The 16,774-nt window shown below is 45.6% G+C and overlaps 1 protein-coding gene across 1 annotated transcript in view; it reads left to right on the top strand.

Moving 5' to 3' along the window:
• Positions 1-1,728: 1,728 nt before the first annotated feature.
• LDLRAP1 (low density lipoprotein receptor adaptor protein 1) overlaps positions 1,729-16,774 on the top strand; it is a 34,890-nt gene continuing 19,844 nt past the window's right edge. Inside the window, exon 1 of the mRNA XM_006883504.1 lies at positions 1,729-1,816. Coding sequence (XP_006883566.1) covers positions 1,729-1,816 — 88 coding nt within the window. The remainder of the gene's footprint in view (positions 1,817-16,774) is intronic.

Raw genomic sequence — 16,774 nt, 5'->3', positions numbered from 1 at the left:
AGGGACAGGAGAAAGGAACACTTCCAACTCCGTTTGGATCCCTTGCCGGACATTTTGGACTCATAAATGAATCAGAGAAACTTGCTGCCCTTGAAGGACACAAAGCATATGGTGGGAGTAAGAAGAGAAGAAAGAGACTGTAGCAGCATATGTAATGCCAAAAGCTCATGGGAGACCACTGGAGAAATCTCTAACTCATGAGTGGGAATCTAGGGAGACTTCCTGGAAGAGGTGATGTTGAAGGTATATTTTCAAGAACAGGATTCAGTCTCTCCAACTCCTTGAAGATTGTCTTGTGGAACAGGTATAGTTGCTTCTTTTAAAAAAAGAGGCCCAGGAAAGTGAGGGATATGCTAAGGTTAACAGCTACTGAAAGGAAGAAAGTTGGATTCACAAAACATTTTACTCTGGCCTATAGGTCCAAGTTTGAGTCCTATCCAGGTCTCTATCTTGCTTCAGTGAGTACTTCACTTCCAGCTTCAGGCTGCTTATCTGTAAAATGGGTCTGTTCCTGGTTGCCTTATCCATCTTAGCCATGCAGCTGGGAGAAGAAAATAGGTGAAAAAAAGCACAATGTTTCCAAAGAGGGGGAGGCCTCCCTAAACCAGCTGAGGCTGGCACAGGCCTTTCTCCCCACAGCAGAAATCAGGTTTCTGGCTTCCGACCCTGAACAAGCAGAAGCTGACAGTTAGTTGCCCTGCTCTCTCCAGATCACCGCTGAGTCACCCCTGCAGAAGCCAGATCCTGGGTCTGGATAGGCATGCTTTTCCCTTCACATTTTTTGGCAGTTTGACAGGAAGTTAGCAGGATCCCACAGAGGCAGAATTTTAGAATCCTGATGTACCACATCTGTGCTTGAAGAAATTTTAGAATGGAAGCTCCTGGGCACTTTTAAGGGTCTCCTCTGGAACCGGGTGGGGGAGGGTCCCTTGGTCAAGGTCAAGCAGCACCTGGACCCTGCAAGGGTAGAAGGACCAATAGTGATGGGAGCCCTTTTTATTTTACAGATTAAAAAGTAAGACTCAGAAAGGGAAAGGATTTGCCTGCATCACCTAGAAAGTTCTGGTGTGGTAAAACTAAGACACAACAACTCAGCCGTACCAACTAGTGTGCCAGGTAATGCCAGGGAGCGGCATGAGTGCTGTGTGGGTAAGAAGCCTAGTCGGTGTCCCTTTACGCATCTGTTATAAAATACATAAACTTTATGTACTGTCCCCAGCAAAGTTCCATAACCTCTACCGTCTCCTCTAAGCTTCTACCCTGTCTCTTTCCAATTGCCTCTGGACAGGATCCTTCCCTTCAGAAAATGATCCCCAGGAGTCTTTCAGCTGGGCTGTCTAGGAAATCCTGAGATTGGACTTTTCGAAGGTACAGTCCCACAGTGGGGACAGCGGCTCTCGAGCCCACCAGGACCTATGGGGTGTGGAAAAGGGGGTTAGACAGGGACAGGCAGGAGAAGTTGTCGTCCTTCGCTCACTATTGCAGCAGCGCTGGCCGCCCGCTCCGCTCCCGGCCAGGTGTCCGCGCGCGCCCGCCGGGCACCAGGGCAGGGCGGGACGAGGTAGGACTGAGGGGCGGAGCCTGGCCAGCCTTGGCCCCGCCCCTCGGACGACGCCGGCGAGCGTCGAAGTGAGCGTCCCCGTCGGAGAGCGCCGGGTGCGCGCGCCTGGCCCCGGCTGAAAGTTTTTCCTGACGGAGTTTTGGCGGTGGCGGCAGCTGGAGTTGGCCATGGACGCGCTCAAGTCCGCGGGACGGGCGCTGATCCGGAGCCCCAGCCTCGCCAAGCAGAGCTGGGGGGGCGGCGGCCGGCACCGGAGTGAGTGTTTGCGCGTCACCCAGGGCCAGCCCGGGGTCGGGCCGAGTGGACGGGCCTCCCGCGGCGCCTGGACTTGGGCGAAGTTGGGGAGGGGAGGGGCCTTGTCCCGTGTCTGGCGGGGCGCGCGGCCAGCTTCGACCCGCGGAACAAGGGGGTTGCTTGGGGTTGAGTTGTGCCCCACCACGTTCAGTGCAGCTGGACGGGAGGAGGAAGAAACTGGGGAACGAGGCCGGAGTTCGGGGTGTTCAAGTGCAGGCGGGAGTGGGACGGGGTTGCAGGTCAGAAGTAGAAACCTGCGCTGCGGCTCGCATTTCCTCACCTGGCTGCGGTGCACAGCCTGGGGGAGGCAGGAGCTCATCGCCGGCGCCCCGGGGAGGGGAGTAGGCGTAGGGCTTTGGGAAGATGCCAGGGTCCTTGCACCCCCGACCTCCCTTCTATGAGGTAGCTGAAGCCTATTTGTCTCCTCTCTTAGACCAATCCACAGGTCATTTCTTGGTTCCCAGGCACCCGAGACTCACCCAGGTGTAAACCTGGGATCGTGAGTACCTGTTTGTGGTTGGAGGCGAGGCCTGCCCTGGTTCTCTACTCCCCGGGCGACCTGCAGCCCCACTTTCCGTCCCCAAGCCTAGGCGATGTGGCGAAGCTGGCGTGCTGGCTAATATTGAAACCTGTTTTCTCTCGCACCTTCCCCCTCGGGCTTTCCAAGTCTCGGGGGCTTCCATGCAGACGGTAGACTTGCTGCCACCCCCCAGGGGCGCCTAGGAGCATGGGAGGGGCCTCATTCCTCCCCTTTCTCAGGTTACAACCGTCACCTGGCGCCTTCTCCCGAGACCTGAAGAGCTCAGCTCTGATCCCTGTTTTCACGAGGGAGAAATGCAGATCTAGAGAGGTGAAGTGGCTTGCTTGGGGTCACACAGATAGGGAGCCAAGAACCCAGGACTCACCTTCCTCCGCCTTGTCTCCTCCTCAGCCACATTAGCCAAGGCTTCAGGAAACTGCAAACAGTACAGCCACACACATTTCCAGTTCCTTCTTTGCTTCCCAACGTCCCCCCAGGGGAGCCCGAGCTCCCTCTCGTAGGAGTGCCAGCGTGTCTGGGCCCAGGGATCCGCCCTGCCCCTCCTCTTGCCCCACTCTGCTGTTCCAGCTGGAGCCGTCTCCTATATGAGACTGGCACTGGGAAGTTGGTCTGGTGCCTGCTGGTGGGAGTGGAGTCAGAGACCAAGGCCAGGCAGAAACCATCTTCAAAGGTCTTGGCTCCCGAAAGATCCCCTCTACATATTTGTGGGATTCCGTGGGGGGTTAGGGAGTGGTTACCCAACACTTCTGAGAAGGATAGTCTGTTCCAGCGAGGGACCCTGCAGCATTCTTGGGGAGGGAAAGAACAAGGGGAAGGAAGGCATTCCCTAAGGAGGTGACTATGGATTTAAGGGAGGCTGTGAATCCTGGACAAAGGAGAGAAATTTAGCAACACCTCAGAATCTGGGGTCAGAGGAGAAGGAGCCACCTTTGGGGGGTGGGGTGGAACATAGTTTCTCCTGTGCACTCTGATCTTGTGCATATCACTTGTCTTTTATGACCCTGTTTTCTCGTCTGTGAAATGAGGATAAAAATTCTTACCCAGCCAGGGTGTTAGAAGATTATTGGTAATAAACTCCCTCTTGGTACCTAATTGATGGTCTCCTCCCGATTTCCTTCCTCTTTCTTGTTAGTTGTGCTCTCCACTTGATTCATCCTGCAGTGGAGTAGGTTTTGAGGTCCCAGCCTCTCACCACCTGCTAAGGAGAGGAGAGGAGGGCCTCCCCCAACCTTAGCAACCTCAGAGTGCTGCTCTTCCTGAGCTTTCTGTCCCTAAATTGACCCATTGCAGATCTTCACAGGTCTCTAATTAATAAGCCCCCATTTCCTCATCTTTAAATTGCAAATAACAAGAGTACCCACCTTGCTTTTTTTGTGGGGGTTAAATTAAATAATATTTTGCTTTATATCGAGAGAGTATTCAATAAATGCCAGTTTTAATTTTTGTTAGTTTATGGTTTACAAAGTACTTTTGCTTCCATAATCTCATCTGTTCCTGTGAAGTGACAGAGCAGGATATTCAGACCCATTTTAGAGAGTGGTGCCAGTCTCCCTGGACACAGCTTCCAAGAGGGAGAGCTGTAGATCTCATCTCAGGCTGCTCTTTCTTGTGCCCCTGGACTCTGTGACCATAGGGAAAGCTGGTGGAAGGTCCCACCTTCAGGCATAGTGGTTAGTGCCACTGGACAGCAGTGTCTACAGGGTAAGGAAGGAGACTGAAGGATGTATGCAGGGTTACGGGGCAGGTGTGCCTGAGGTTGTCACCCAGACTGGATGCAGTGCCCAAGATCTGAGCTCTGTCATTTAGTGAGGACACTCAGCTGAAGCAGAGTTAAGGTTAGACCTGACCCCAGCCCTAGGTTTGTGATTGTTTTCTTACCCACAGGTCCTCAGACCATTACCATTTTTTAGTCAGTGAAGCCCAGAAAAGGGAAGCCGTTTGTCTGAGATCACACAGCAGAGTAGCTCCCTGAGCTTCCTTGCTGTGATCTTTATGCTTCTCATTGGACCCTTGGTCTTGACCTCAGAGGAGGGCTTGCTCCTTCTCTCACATATGGCTTTTTTCCTGTCTCTTCAGGAACTAAAAGTATTTCATCTCAGTCCTGGCCCAGGGATTGTCCTTTGGCTCACCCTGGCCTCTTAGAGTCTCTCCTTTCCAAAGACACTGGGATTACTCTAACTCATTCAAAGGATATGCCAACTCATCAGACAACTCAGTGAGAAGGAATGGAACAACACTGAGGTGTAGCTTCTAGTAAAGCTGCTTTATGGTGGTGAGTGGAGGAGGGGGTCTGTTTGGTTCCAGATACTTCTTGTACACTGTATATCAGGCATTGGTGTAGGCACTGGAGATGCTGTTGAGATGGCCTGTCTTCTGATAGCTCTTAGAGTATGGTGGACGTTATAGTGTTGTTAAGTGCTGTCACAAACAGTGACTCATAGTGACCTGTAAACAAAGGATCTGGACCCTTCCCTATCCTGTGCCATCCTCACCAGTCCTGACATACTGGAGCCCACCATTACAGTCTCTGTTTCGGTGCATCTCTTTGAGGATCTTCCTCTCCTTCACTAATTCTCCTCCTTACCCAGCACATTGTCCTTCTCTAAGGACTGGCCCCTCTTCACAACATGCCCACAGTATGTGAGACAGAGTTTCACTATCCTTGCTTCCAAGGAGCACCCTGGCTGCACCTTTTTCAAGACATGTTTGTTCTTCCAGCAGTTGGGTGCTGTTGAGTCCACTATGACTCATAGCAGCTCTGAAACCCAAATATGAACTTTGCCTTCTCCTGCACCTCATATCTGATACACTTGAGCCCACTGTCACAGTCACTGTGGCAAATCTCACTGATTGTCCTCCTTTCTTTTGTTCGCCCTCTGCCTTCCCTCTTGACAACATGCCCAAATGAAATGAGCCAAAATGTCACCATCTTCGCCTCTAAGGACCACCTTTGTTGTACTTCCTCTAAGATGGATTTGTTTGTACTTTTGGCAGTCCATGGGGTATCCAGCACTCTTCTCAAACACCACAAATTAAAGGCATCGATTCTTCTTTTGCCATCCTTGTTCATTGTTCTCCATTGGTGGAAAAGGCAAACAAAATGACAGTTGTGGTTATTGATAAGTAGTATAGTTGTTGTTGATTGTCATCGAGTCAAGCATGACTCATTGACCCTATGAACTGAAGGCCTGAAGCCTTTCATTGCTATCGACATTTATCAAAGTTCATAGAGTTTCCAGAGGCATGTTGTTTAGGAATTGGATGTCACTCCTGCTTCCATATAGTTTTAGGTAGTGGTAAATGTTATAAAGAAAACCAAAATGGGAAAAGGGAATGATGGGGATTGATATTTTAGATAGAGGAGTGCTTTCATTTGGGTTCTTCCATAGTTGATGATGAAAGAGTGAGTGCAAGTCCGTTGTTTGTAAAAAGTTAAGTGCTATCGAGTCAATTCTAACTCATAGCTACCTGTATGACAGAGCAATACTGACCCATTGGGTTTTCTTGGCTATAATTTATTTTTTTTTTTTGGCTATAATTTTTATGGAAATCAGTTGTCAGGTTGTTCTTCTGCAGAGCCATTGTGTAGGTTCAAGTCACTAACCTTGTAATTAGCTGAATGTTTTAACTGTTTGCATTGCCAGGATGAAACAACATCAGAAGTGAAGTGGAAAATGAGTAAAAAATGTGGACATGTGAAGCAGATTAACTGTCAGCTACTAAAAGTCTGTGCTCTTCAGGGTAGTTCCTGCCACTCAAGTGTGAGGGCTGCTAAGGATGGAGATCTTGACTCCCCAGTCTGCATCGGCTGGGCCTGAAGGGTTTCCAGTAGCCAAGGAAGGTGCTGACAGTCGAAAGTCAGGTGGTATGTGCAGCAGGGCTGTGCACAGAGGGGATAATGGGCGAGATACGGGTGGTGTCAGCTGCTGGGAGTTAGCACAGACCTCTGTGAGGAGGTAACCTTGGGACACAGCAAGCTTCCTCCCTCATTGGGCTTCGGTTTCTCTACTAATAAAACAGATTTGGGGAAGAGTCATCCTGCTACAAGGAACAGCCAGTACAGGGGACATTTAACTAGAGGCTAAGACCCTAGGTCTTTCCACAGATCTGGCTGCTGAGCGGAGGGGATGTGGCTTGAAGTCAGAGATCATCCATCACTGCATACTGGGTGGGGAGCCGAACATCCTTTTGGCAGCTCCTCAGGCAGCATGCTGTGCCCCTCCTGGGGGGATCTTGAGAGTGTCCTGCTACCTGCTTTCTTTCAAGAGGATCATGGTGGGCTGCAGGGAGGAGTGAGTGGGAAAATAAGCTCACCCACTGGCAGTTCAAGTTCCATTGCGACCAGCTGTGTAACATTGGACCAGTGGCTGAACTTTTCTCCAGTGAAATGGATATATTAATTATATCCTTGACTCTTAATAATGACAATAGTTCATAATTCATTGGCACTATGTGAATTAATTTCTCACAACAATCCCACAGAGTGGATACTATTATTGCCTATATTATAAAGTGAGAACTCCAGGAAACTTGAGTGAACTGCCCAAGTGGCAAACCCAAGATTTGCTCTCCATAGGCTGGCTCCAGAATTCCAATTTATAATCACAACAGTTTTTGTTCTTACAAAAGTGCTGCCAGAATGCTCATTAAAAGTTAGGATAGAAAGACTTCATCTCACATACTTTGGGCATGTTCTCACAAGGAGCTAGTCACTCCAGAAGTACATCATACTTGGAGAAATAGAGGGTCAGTGAAAAAGAGAAAGGTACTCATCGAGATGAATCAACTTGTAATGATGACAGCGGATCCAACTGTTTGGTTCCGACTGTTGTCTGAAGGGTTGCCTTGAGTTTGAGCTGAATTAATGACCACAATCACAAGCTTTCCGCTAAGCTACTTGGGAAGTAATAGCTACTGCTATATTATTGAAGGAGCTCTCGTGTCTCAGTGGTTAAGAGCTCCACTGCTAACCAAAAGATTAGAGGTTTGAACCTACCTGGCTGCTCTGTGGTGGAAGCATCTAGCTGGCTGTTCCTAGAAAGAGCCAGCCCAGGAAATCCTGCAGGGCAGTTTTACTCTGAGTTAGAACTGACTTCATGGCAACAGGGCTATTATTACCACTTACCTGTTTTCTTTTGGTGATATTCACAGCAACATTAACTTCTGAAATTTGCCTCACACTTTTCAGATTCCTGATGCATTTTCTGATGATGCCCCCAAGGAGGGCAAGAACCCACTTGTCAAATAAGAAGCAGCTGTATTCCAGGTCAGAGCAGAACTGAATCCCCTCCTGAGGTGGTGTAATTCTGTGGCTTTTTCGAATTTGGAAACCATCTCTCCACCAATCTGGAGGACGCTTACAACCAGGGCCTGGACAGAGGTTATTCCCTGACCCACAAGTTTATCTACAGTTCTGATGTTCTAGACACCAGTCCAGCTGAGTCTTCTGGGATAGCTGAAGGGACAATTGAGGCACTTTGCTTAATTCTGACTTGTGAGTAAGAGCCCCTTACCAGGAAAATCACTTGCTAGCAGCCGCAGGATAGGCTGGGCATATGGTTTGTCCCTAGTTAACTCCAGTAGCAGGTCATCTGTAAAACTTCACATTTAAAATAGCGCAGTCATTCCCACCACAGGGCCAGAAATAACCAAGACCGGAACAGGGCCGTGAATGCAGGCTTGAATTTGCCTGAGGTCTCTGGGGGCTCTTCCCAAGGCCCTGGCCGCCTCCTGGAAGGAACACGTTGTCTCCAGCGGCTAGCCTGAGCATGGAACTTGCCAGATCTTTACTTTAGGTTGTTGGATGGTGAGAGGGTGGGTGTGGTAGAAAATTCTACATGACTTTATTTTTTGAGCTCCTGAGTGTTGGTTTCTGTGTTTTAGGAGGGTGTGGTACGCAAAAGATGACTTGAATGGTGTAAGAGATGAGTCTCATGCACTGAAGTACAGGAGGGAGACAAGATTGCCAGAGGAGCAGGATCTTAGCAGGCCTGGGAAGATAGGATGCAGGGCATAGAGGACAAGGGAAAAGCAGGAGATGACTGGACAGCAGTGTCGGGCTGCAGAGCATCTTTTCTGTGCTCTTTCCAAGGGGATGGAAACCTGGATGGCAAGTCCTTCCCTCTTGTGTAGCAGTTGCTTGGCAATGAGTGATGTAACTACAGAAGGAGAGGAGGAAATCTCTACTTAAGAGAGGCTTCTTCATACGGCATAGCATTTACTCAGCTTGAAGACTAAGGTGCACCAGATTCAGGCCATGGTCTTTTTCAGACACTTGAGAGTTGGACAGTGACTAAGGATGACAGAAGAATTATTTAAATTGTGGTATTGGAGAAGAGTATTGAATTCCATGGATTGCCAAAAACCTAAACACATGTGTCTTGAAAAAAGTACAGCCAGAGTGCTCCTTAGAGGCAAGGATGGTGAGACTTTGGCTCACCTATTTTGGGCATGTTGCTAGGAGTGGCCATTTCTTGGAAAGGGGTATTGTGCTTGGAAAAGTGGAGAGTTGGTGAAAGAGAATAAAGCTTCTGACAAGGTGGATTGACATGGTTAATGAAGCAATGGGCTCAAGTGTTATCAGAGATGCTGAGGATGGGACAGCATAGGACAGAGTTCAGATCTCTTATTTACAGGGTCCTTATCAGTCACACTCCACTTGGTGGCACATAACAACAAACATGGATAGGGCCCTCTGTGTTGAGATCATAGTATTTTCATTTTTTAAAAAAGAATTCATTAACATGTCAAGCCAACCCCCTGAGCCAGAGATTAATATGTTCTCTGAATTGTACATGAGAGAATTAAGGCTCAGCGAATGCAGTAACTTACTCCAGATCACTCAGATGTGAACTGTCAGAACTGGGATTCTAGGATTAAGACCTTTGTTCTTAACCACCTGTCACACTGCCTCAAAGATAGCTTCCTGGAGGAAGAAGCAGGTGTGTAGACGTTTGAACAAGTGATAAAAAGGGCATATGAAGAAAATTGCTTGTGCAAAGGCACAATAATGGGAAAGTAAATGTTACAGTACAAAGAAATACGGCATGATTAGAGATTTTCCAAGTGTGTGTGTGTGTTACACATGTATACAGACATGGGTGATTTTGTGGGAGAGAAGACCAGAGAGCTCTATGGCCTCTTAAGTCATTGTTGGAATTACCAGGAATGACTGAGAGCTGAACTGGGGTGGGGGTGGGGGTGTCCTTCTAACTTGCTTTGGACATTGTCACACCACACCCCTCTCTGGGCCCCAGGCATCATCTGTTAAGTGAGAGCCTTAAGCATTAAGTCTCCAAAGTTGAAGGGCAGTGGCTGGTCCATTTAGGTCCCCAAAAGGATGGTAGAATCAAGGGAAGGAGGAATGTAGAAAAATGTCAAGCATTTCAGAGGTCAGAGAGGATCGGGAAATGTTTTGACAGCAGAGAGGTCATCCATGACCTTGGCAAACTTTGGCCCTTTGGAATGGAGGGAGCGGAAGTGGCTTTGGAGAGAGGCCAAGAAATGGAGGAAATGAGAGTGGGGACATAAAGATGGGGAAAAGCCGGATGTTTGTTGCAGGGCAGAGAGGTCTGATGAGATGAATAAGGCTAACCCTCATTGATTGGTGTAGCTTGCCTGGAGCCTTGTATTGAGAAATAGGCCAAAGCCCAGCTGTAAATCAAAGGGAAAGAGAGCCACAATTGATTGGCAGTGTCAGCCAAAGTCACAAGTAACAGTCATGGCAGCTTGTCATTTACCATTTTTGCTTCAGTGGATCGGGGTTGAAGGTGATGAGCTGGCTTTCTTGGTCTTTAGAAGGAAAGATTTAGGTTAAGAATTGTGGGAAGGAATATTTCTAGCTCCAGGAGCTTCTCCCTGACATTCTGCTAGAATTAAGGTAGTTTACTTTATGGTAAGGTAACATGGTATGGTCAGAAGTTTGGGCTTTTGTATCAGATAAATGACATGACTTATCCTTTGAGTCTCAGTTCACTCATCTTCAAATGGGAATGAAAAAGATTTCTTGCAAAATGAATGTGAGGTTCTGAAGTAATAGTAAGAGCTACTGTTATAGTCTTACTATCATTGTTGTTGTTACCTCTATTTTGCTGTGTTCATAGTACCGTTTAGTCTCAGTTTCGGGGAAGAGTAGGGCCCTGAGGCCCTGAGTTTAAGTTGATCTTGAGTCCCATCACCAACACAGTCCTGGGGATACATCAAGGAATTCCTTCCTTCCTTCCTTCCTTCCTTCCTTTCCTTCCTTTCCTTCCTTTCCTTCCTTTCCTTCCTTCCTTTCCTTCCTTCCTTCCTTTCCTTCTTTCATTTCTTGGAATAGGCTTCTGGTTGGTGGATCTGGCCATGAAGTCGCGTTGAGACAGGTATCATACCGATAAGGACTGACCTCAGGTTAGGTAGAGGCCCATGGAGCAATAGTTAGAGGGCAGTGGGTTAGGGCCAGAGCCAACAGCAAAGCTTGTGGGTGAGTCATGGCATTGCCATGAAATTGTCCAGGTCATTTTTTTCACACAGCAAATATTGGATTCCAATTGCATGCTAAATCTTATGCTGGAGGACCAGTGTATTAGTCATTATTCACTTGGATCTAAAGTCAGAGGGATAGGTACTTTCTTTAACATGCTTGTTTTTTCAAAAGAGAAAATAGTCTCAAAGAGACCACAGACTTGGTCAAGGCAAGTGCAGAGAGATTTATTACAAGGCTGCTCCTGGCTGGAAGTGGGGAAAGGGCAGGACCCAAAAAGGCCTGGACACTAACACAGGAAGGGAGCTCTGCTGGTCCAGTGGTAAGGGGTTTTGCTGCTAACTGAAAGGCAGGCAGTTCAAACCCACCAGCTACTCCTCAGGCAAAAAGATAGGCAGTCTCCTCTTGTATGATTTACAGCCTTAGAAAACTCATTGGATGATCTGTTGAGTCAGTTTTGACTCAATAGTACCTCAAATATGTAGGACAGGAGCTTGGAGGATGCTGGGGATGAGAGGGCTGGGTTGAAGACAAGGTGGTACTACCTGAGCCCAAGTTTTTGTTCCTGACAGTGTGGAGCCCCAGAGCTAGGCTGCTCAGAGCCCTGCCAGGACCTCATCTGAAATAAGCTGTCTTCCTATGGTCCTTCATTTAGGTCAGTGAGGAGGACCCCAGGGGGAGATAGGAAAATGTTCTCCCAGCTTCCTCTACATCTCTGGTAGTACCTCAAAATTTATTCATATCTGAAAGAGCATTTTCCTTATTTATAAAATGTATAGTCATGCCAGTGCATGATATTTGAGAGATGATAAGGGACAGACAAGGTGTCCTGACAGACAGGAGAATAGGGTGTCCATGTATCGCAGTGATGAAGCTTGGAAGGAACCCTAGAGACCTTCCTCCTAATTCTTGCCTCATTGCTTTCCAGCTGAGTAATAGGGTTCATCTGGTCTAAGCTTCTAGGAGTAATCTTGGGGATGATTATAATTAAAACAATGCCAAGGACCATGCTTCCACTGTTGTCCTTCTGTCTCTTAGTGTCCTTTCATTAATATGAGTAGGATGAGGTGGTGACCTGTCTCTCTCTCTTACTCTACCTTTTTAAATGTATTTTATAAAAATTTTAAATTTTATTTTCTTGCCTATCATTTCTGTTAACCCTACAAAATGGGTTCTGTGTGTAAACAGACTTTTGGGACTACCTTAGGACACTTAGCACAATTTCTTCTAGTTCATCTACACTGTGCAGTATTTTACAAATTCTTGATAATTTTTTTAGTCATTCATAATACTGTTGTGAGACTATGCTGAGGGTTTTTTTGTGTGATTCTTCAGTTGATGGGTTCTTGGGTTGTTTCCAACTCTTTGCTATATAATACAATAATAAACATAAATGTGAAAATGCCAGTTTGTGTTGCTGTTGGGATGGCATCAGGATTGGTGGAAGATTCATCAACAACCTGTGTTAGGCAGATGATACAACCCTGCTTGCTGAAACTGAGGAGGACCTGATGCACTTGCTGTAGAAGGTCAAGGACTACAGCTTTCAATATGGATTGAAGTTCAACACCAAGAAAACAAAGATTCTCACCACTGGTCCAATTAGCAGCATCAGTATGGATGGTGAAGAGATTGAGATAGTTAACAGTTTTAGTTTTTTTGGCTCCATAGTCAACACTTGGTATCAGTAGCCAGGAAATCAAGAGATGAATTGCATTGGGAAAGTCAGCTGTTAGGGACCTCTTCAGAGTACTGAAGAGCAACGACACAAGTCTGGAGAGTAAGGTGCATCTGATCTAGGCTATAGTGTTCACAATTGTGTGCAATGCATTGGAGGGCTGGACAGTGAATAGGGATGATAAAAAGAGAATTGATGCCTTTGAGCTGTGGTGCTGGAGAAGAGTATTGAATATACCATGAACTGCTAAGAGAACAAACAGGATTGTCTTGGAGATTATGAAGCCGGCTGCTCCTTGGAGTCAAGGATTCTGAAGCTTCATCTGACTACTCTGGGCATGTTTCAAGGAGGGACCAGTCCTTGGAGAGGGACATCATGTTTGGGAGAGTGGAGGGGCGGTGCAGGAGAGGAAGGCCCTCCATGAGATGGGTTGATTCAGTGATTGAGATAGTGGGAGTACGTGTGCCAGAGAAAATGAGGTTGACCCTGGATAGAACAGGGTTTAGGGGGCTCTTGTACATAGTCTCAAGCTACTCGATGGCACATAACAGCAATAGTAGTGGAATTGCTGAGCCAAATGGTATTTCTGTTCCTAACTTGCTGTGGAAATGCAAAACTGCTTTCCATAGTATTTGCACTATTTTGCATCTCCACCAGTGGCGTATGAGAGTTGCAGTATTTCCATAGCCTCACTAGCATTTCTTGTTTAATATCTTACTGAACATTACTGGTTTTGCTGAGTAACCTGCTAGCTCATTGTTTTGATTTACAGCTCTCTTACAGCTAATGAAAAGACCATGTCATAAGAGACTGAAAATTGCTCTAGAGCATCGAGATGCCAAAACAAAGGTAAGAGATGCAGAAGTAAAAGAGGTGAACAGAAGATTTCAAAGGGCAGCTTGAGAAGACAAAGCAAAGTATTATAACAGTATGTGTAAAGACCTGGAGTCAGAAAATAAAAAGGGAAGAACTCAGTGCTTCTCAAGCTAAATAAACTGAAAAACAAATTCAAGCCTTAAGTTGTAATACTGAGAGATGCTATGAGAAAAATCTTGAATGATCTAGGAAGCATCAAAAGGAGATGGAAGGATTTACAGAGTTACTATACCAAAAATGAACTATGAACTTGGATAAATAATGATAGTTAATAGAGAGACTTCAGGCCTTTTGTTCATGGAGTCACTATGAGTCGTGTTCGACTTGACAACAATCAACAGCAACAACATATCAATCATTAATTGGTTGACACCAAAACTTTTCAAAAAGTCACATATGAGCAAGAACTGGTGCTAATGAAGGAAGAAGTTCAAGCTGTACAGAGGACATTGGCAAAAAAATAAGGCCCCAGGAATCAATGGAATTCCATTTGGCGTGTTTCAACTAAAAGATGCAGCCCTGGATGTGCTCACCCATCTACCAGGAAATTTTAAAGATGGCTACCTGGCCAGCTGACTGGAAGAGATCTATGTTTGTTCGCATTCTCAAGAAAGGTGACCCAATTGAATGTGGAAAGTATTGAACATTATTTTTAATATTGCATACAAGCAAAATGTTACTGAAGATCATCTCAAAGCAGCTAAACCAGTATACATTGAAAGAACTGCCAAAAGTTCAGCCTTGGCTTAGAAGAGGCTGTGGAACCTAGGTTATCATTGCTGATATCAGATGGATCCTGGCTGAAAGCAGATGGAGAATGTCTATTTGTATTTTATTGACTATGCAAAGGCATTTGACTGTGTGGATCATAATAAACTATGATTAACATTGAGAAGAAGAGAAGAATGGGAACTTCAAACATTTACTTAAGCTCATGCAAAATCTGTTCATAGACCAAGAAGCTGTTGTTTGAACAGAGCAAGGGGGCACTGCATAGTTTAAATTCAAGAAAGATGTGCATCAGAACTGTATCCTTTCTCCATTCCACTTTAATTTGTATGTTAGCAAATCATGCAAGGAGCTGGAGTCTTTGAAGAAGAATGTGGCGTGAGGAGAGGAGGAAGTTCTCATCAACAGCTTTTGTTATGCAGATGACACAACCTTGCTTGCTGAAGGTGAGGAGGACTTGAAGCACTTGCTACAGAATATCAAAGACTACAGCCTTCAGTGTGAATCACATCCAACAAAAATCCTCATTAAATGGACCAATAAACAACCTCATGGTAAATGGAGGAAAGATTGGGAAGTCTGTCAGGACTAAGGAACAGTGATTTCAATTTAAAGACTACAGTGTGCCTCATTCAGACCATGATTTTTCCCATTCCTGTGCATCAGAGAGATGGACAATGAATCAAGATTACAGAAAAATAATTGATGCCTTTGAGTTGTGGTGTTGGAGAAGAGTACTAGATGTCCCATGGACTGCCAAAAGGACAAACAACTTGGAGAAAGTGTGGCCAGAGTACTCCTTGGAGGTGAGGATGGTGAAGCTTCATCTCACATGCTTTGGGCATGTTGTTAGACAAGGTTGTTCCTTAGAGAGGGACATCATGTTTCGGAAGGTGGATGGGCAGTGAAAAAGAGAAAGACACTGAACAAGAAAGATTGATACAGTGATGACAGCAGTGGGCTCAAAAATGTCAGAGATGATGAGGACGACACAGGCTAGGACAGGGTTCAGATCTTTTGTTGCTAAAGGTTATACAACAACAATAGCTAATGATCTTGAGCATTTCTTTGTGTGTGTGTTTGCCATCTGAATGTTTGGTTTTGCGTGTGTGTGTGTTTGTGTAAAGTGCCTATTCGTATCCTCTGCCCATTTTGTAATTGGGTGGTTTGTTTTTTTCTTGTTGAGGTATTGGAGTTTCCCGTACATTTTAGAGGACACTTTGGCAGCCTAGTGGTAAGGAGTTACACTGACAACACAAAGACATACAGGTTGAGTTCACCGGCTACTCAAGTGTGAGAAAGAAGGGCTATCACCTCTTGTGCAACTTGTAGCCTCTGAAAACTCACTTGGTTCTAACTTGCTGACACACAACAGCGTACATTTAGAGATGATCAAATGTATCATTGACAAATATTTTTTCTCAGTTTATAGGTTCTCTTTTTACTCTTTTTGTTAAGAGTCTTTTGATGCACATATCAATTTAATTTTTAGGCATTCCCGATCATCTGCATTTGGATTATATTTGATAGTCATTTATGCCATAGATAAAGGCTCCTAAATTTGTGCTGAATTCTTTTCTCTGATAATCTTTGTAGTGTTAGGTTTTACATCACAGTTGTTTACCCGTCTTGAGTTTGTTTTTGTAGACGGTTCCCTAAGGTATATGGAACTTGTTTCAGTTTTCTTCAAATAGAGATAGATTTATTTCTAAGTTCTCAATTTCATTCCACTGTTCAACATATCTGTCATTGTGCCAGGACTATATTTTGATTATTGTGGCTTTGTAGAAGGTTGTTTGGGTGGTTGTTTGTTTTTCTTTTCTCCTTCCAATTGCTGCAGATTTTTTATTATGATTATTACTTAAAACAGTGGTGAAAATCAGTTCAAAGTTGGTGATCCAGAGTGAAAGGAAACCTCCTACCACCTAGAGTGAAGGAACATCCCAGTCTAGGTGCCATGACCTGAATGCACTAAGGGATAGGCACCAGGGAAGGTTCTAGTAGGATCCTACCCAGAGGCTTTGGGGCCCACCATCATCGATACGTTCTTCCCTTTATGTGAGGTGAGGCTCCTGCTCTCACCCTGCCTTCAGAGGTCTTATAGAACTACAAGTAGCAGGAGAATGAAGGACTGTGTAGGGAGAGGAGCTGTCACAAGGCATGAAGGGGACCTAGATATTCTTGTTTCCCGTTCCAGATTTCTTTGTAATTTAAATTTTAAGGGTAGAAAAGGATTGGTGTCAGAGTGTTGCCTTTTTTAATCAGAGAAGTAATCAAATAAACTTTTCTGATTACTTTGTAGTACACTCAGTTGTGTACCAAAGGGCAGGAGTTCAAATTTACCAGCTATTTTGAGGAAGAAAGATACAATCTACATCCATAAATAATAACCTTGGAAAACCCTGTGGGGTTGTTCTGCTCTGTCATATACAGTCACAATGAGTCTGAATCAGCTGGTCTGCAGTGATTTTGTTTTGGTTTTAGAGTGATCTGATCCATTTACTCTTTAGGATGATTTTTCTTTGAAACAGATGGAAAGAAAAAATGATACGTTGGGAAGTAAGAACTTGAGAGAGAGGTGGGTTTCCCATCCCAACTCTTTAGACACACACACACACACACACACACACACAC

Source organism: Elephantulus edwardii, unplaced genomic scaffold, assembly GCF_000299155.1.
Source record: "Elephantulus edwardii isolate Elephantulus edwardi_28Jun2011 unplaced genomic scaffold, EleEdw1.0 scaffold00028, whole genome shotgun sequence".
NCBI classification, from domain to species: domain Eukaryota; kingdom Metazoa; phylum Chordata; class Mammalia; order Macroscelidea; family Macroscelididae; genus Elephantulus; species Elephantulus edwardii.
The sequence above is the reverse complement of the archived record's forward strand: the minus strand, read 5'-3'. Positions and strand labels throughout refer to the sequence as shown.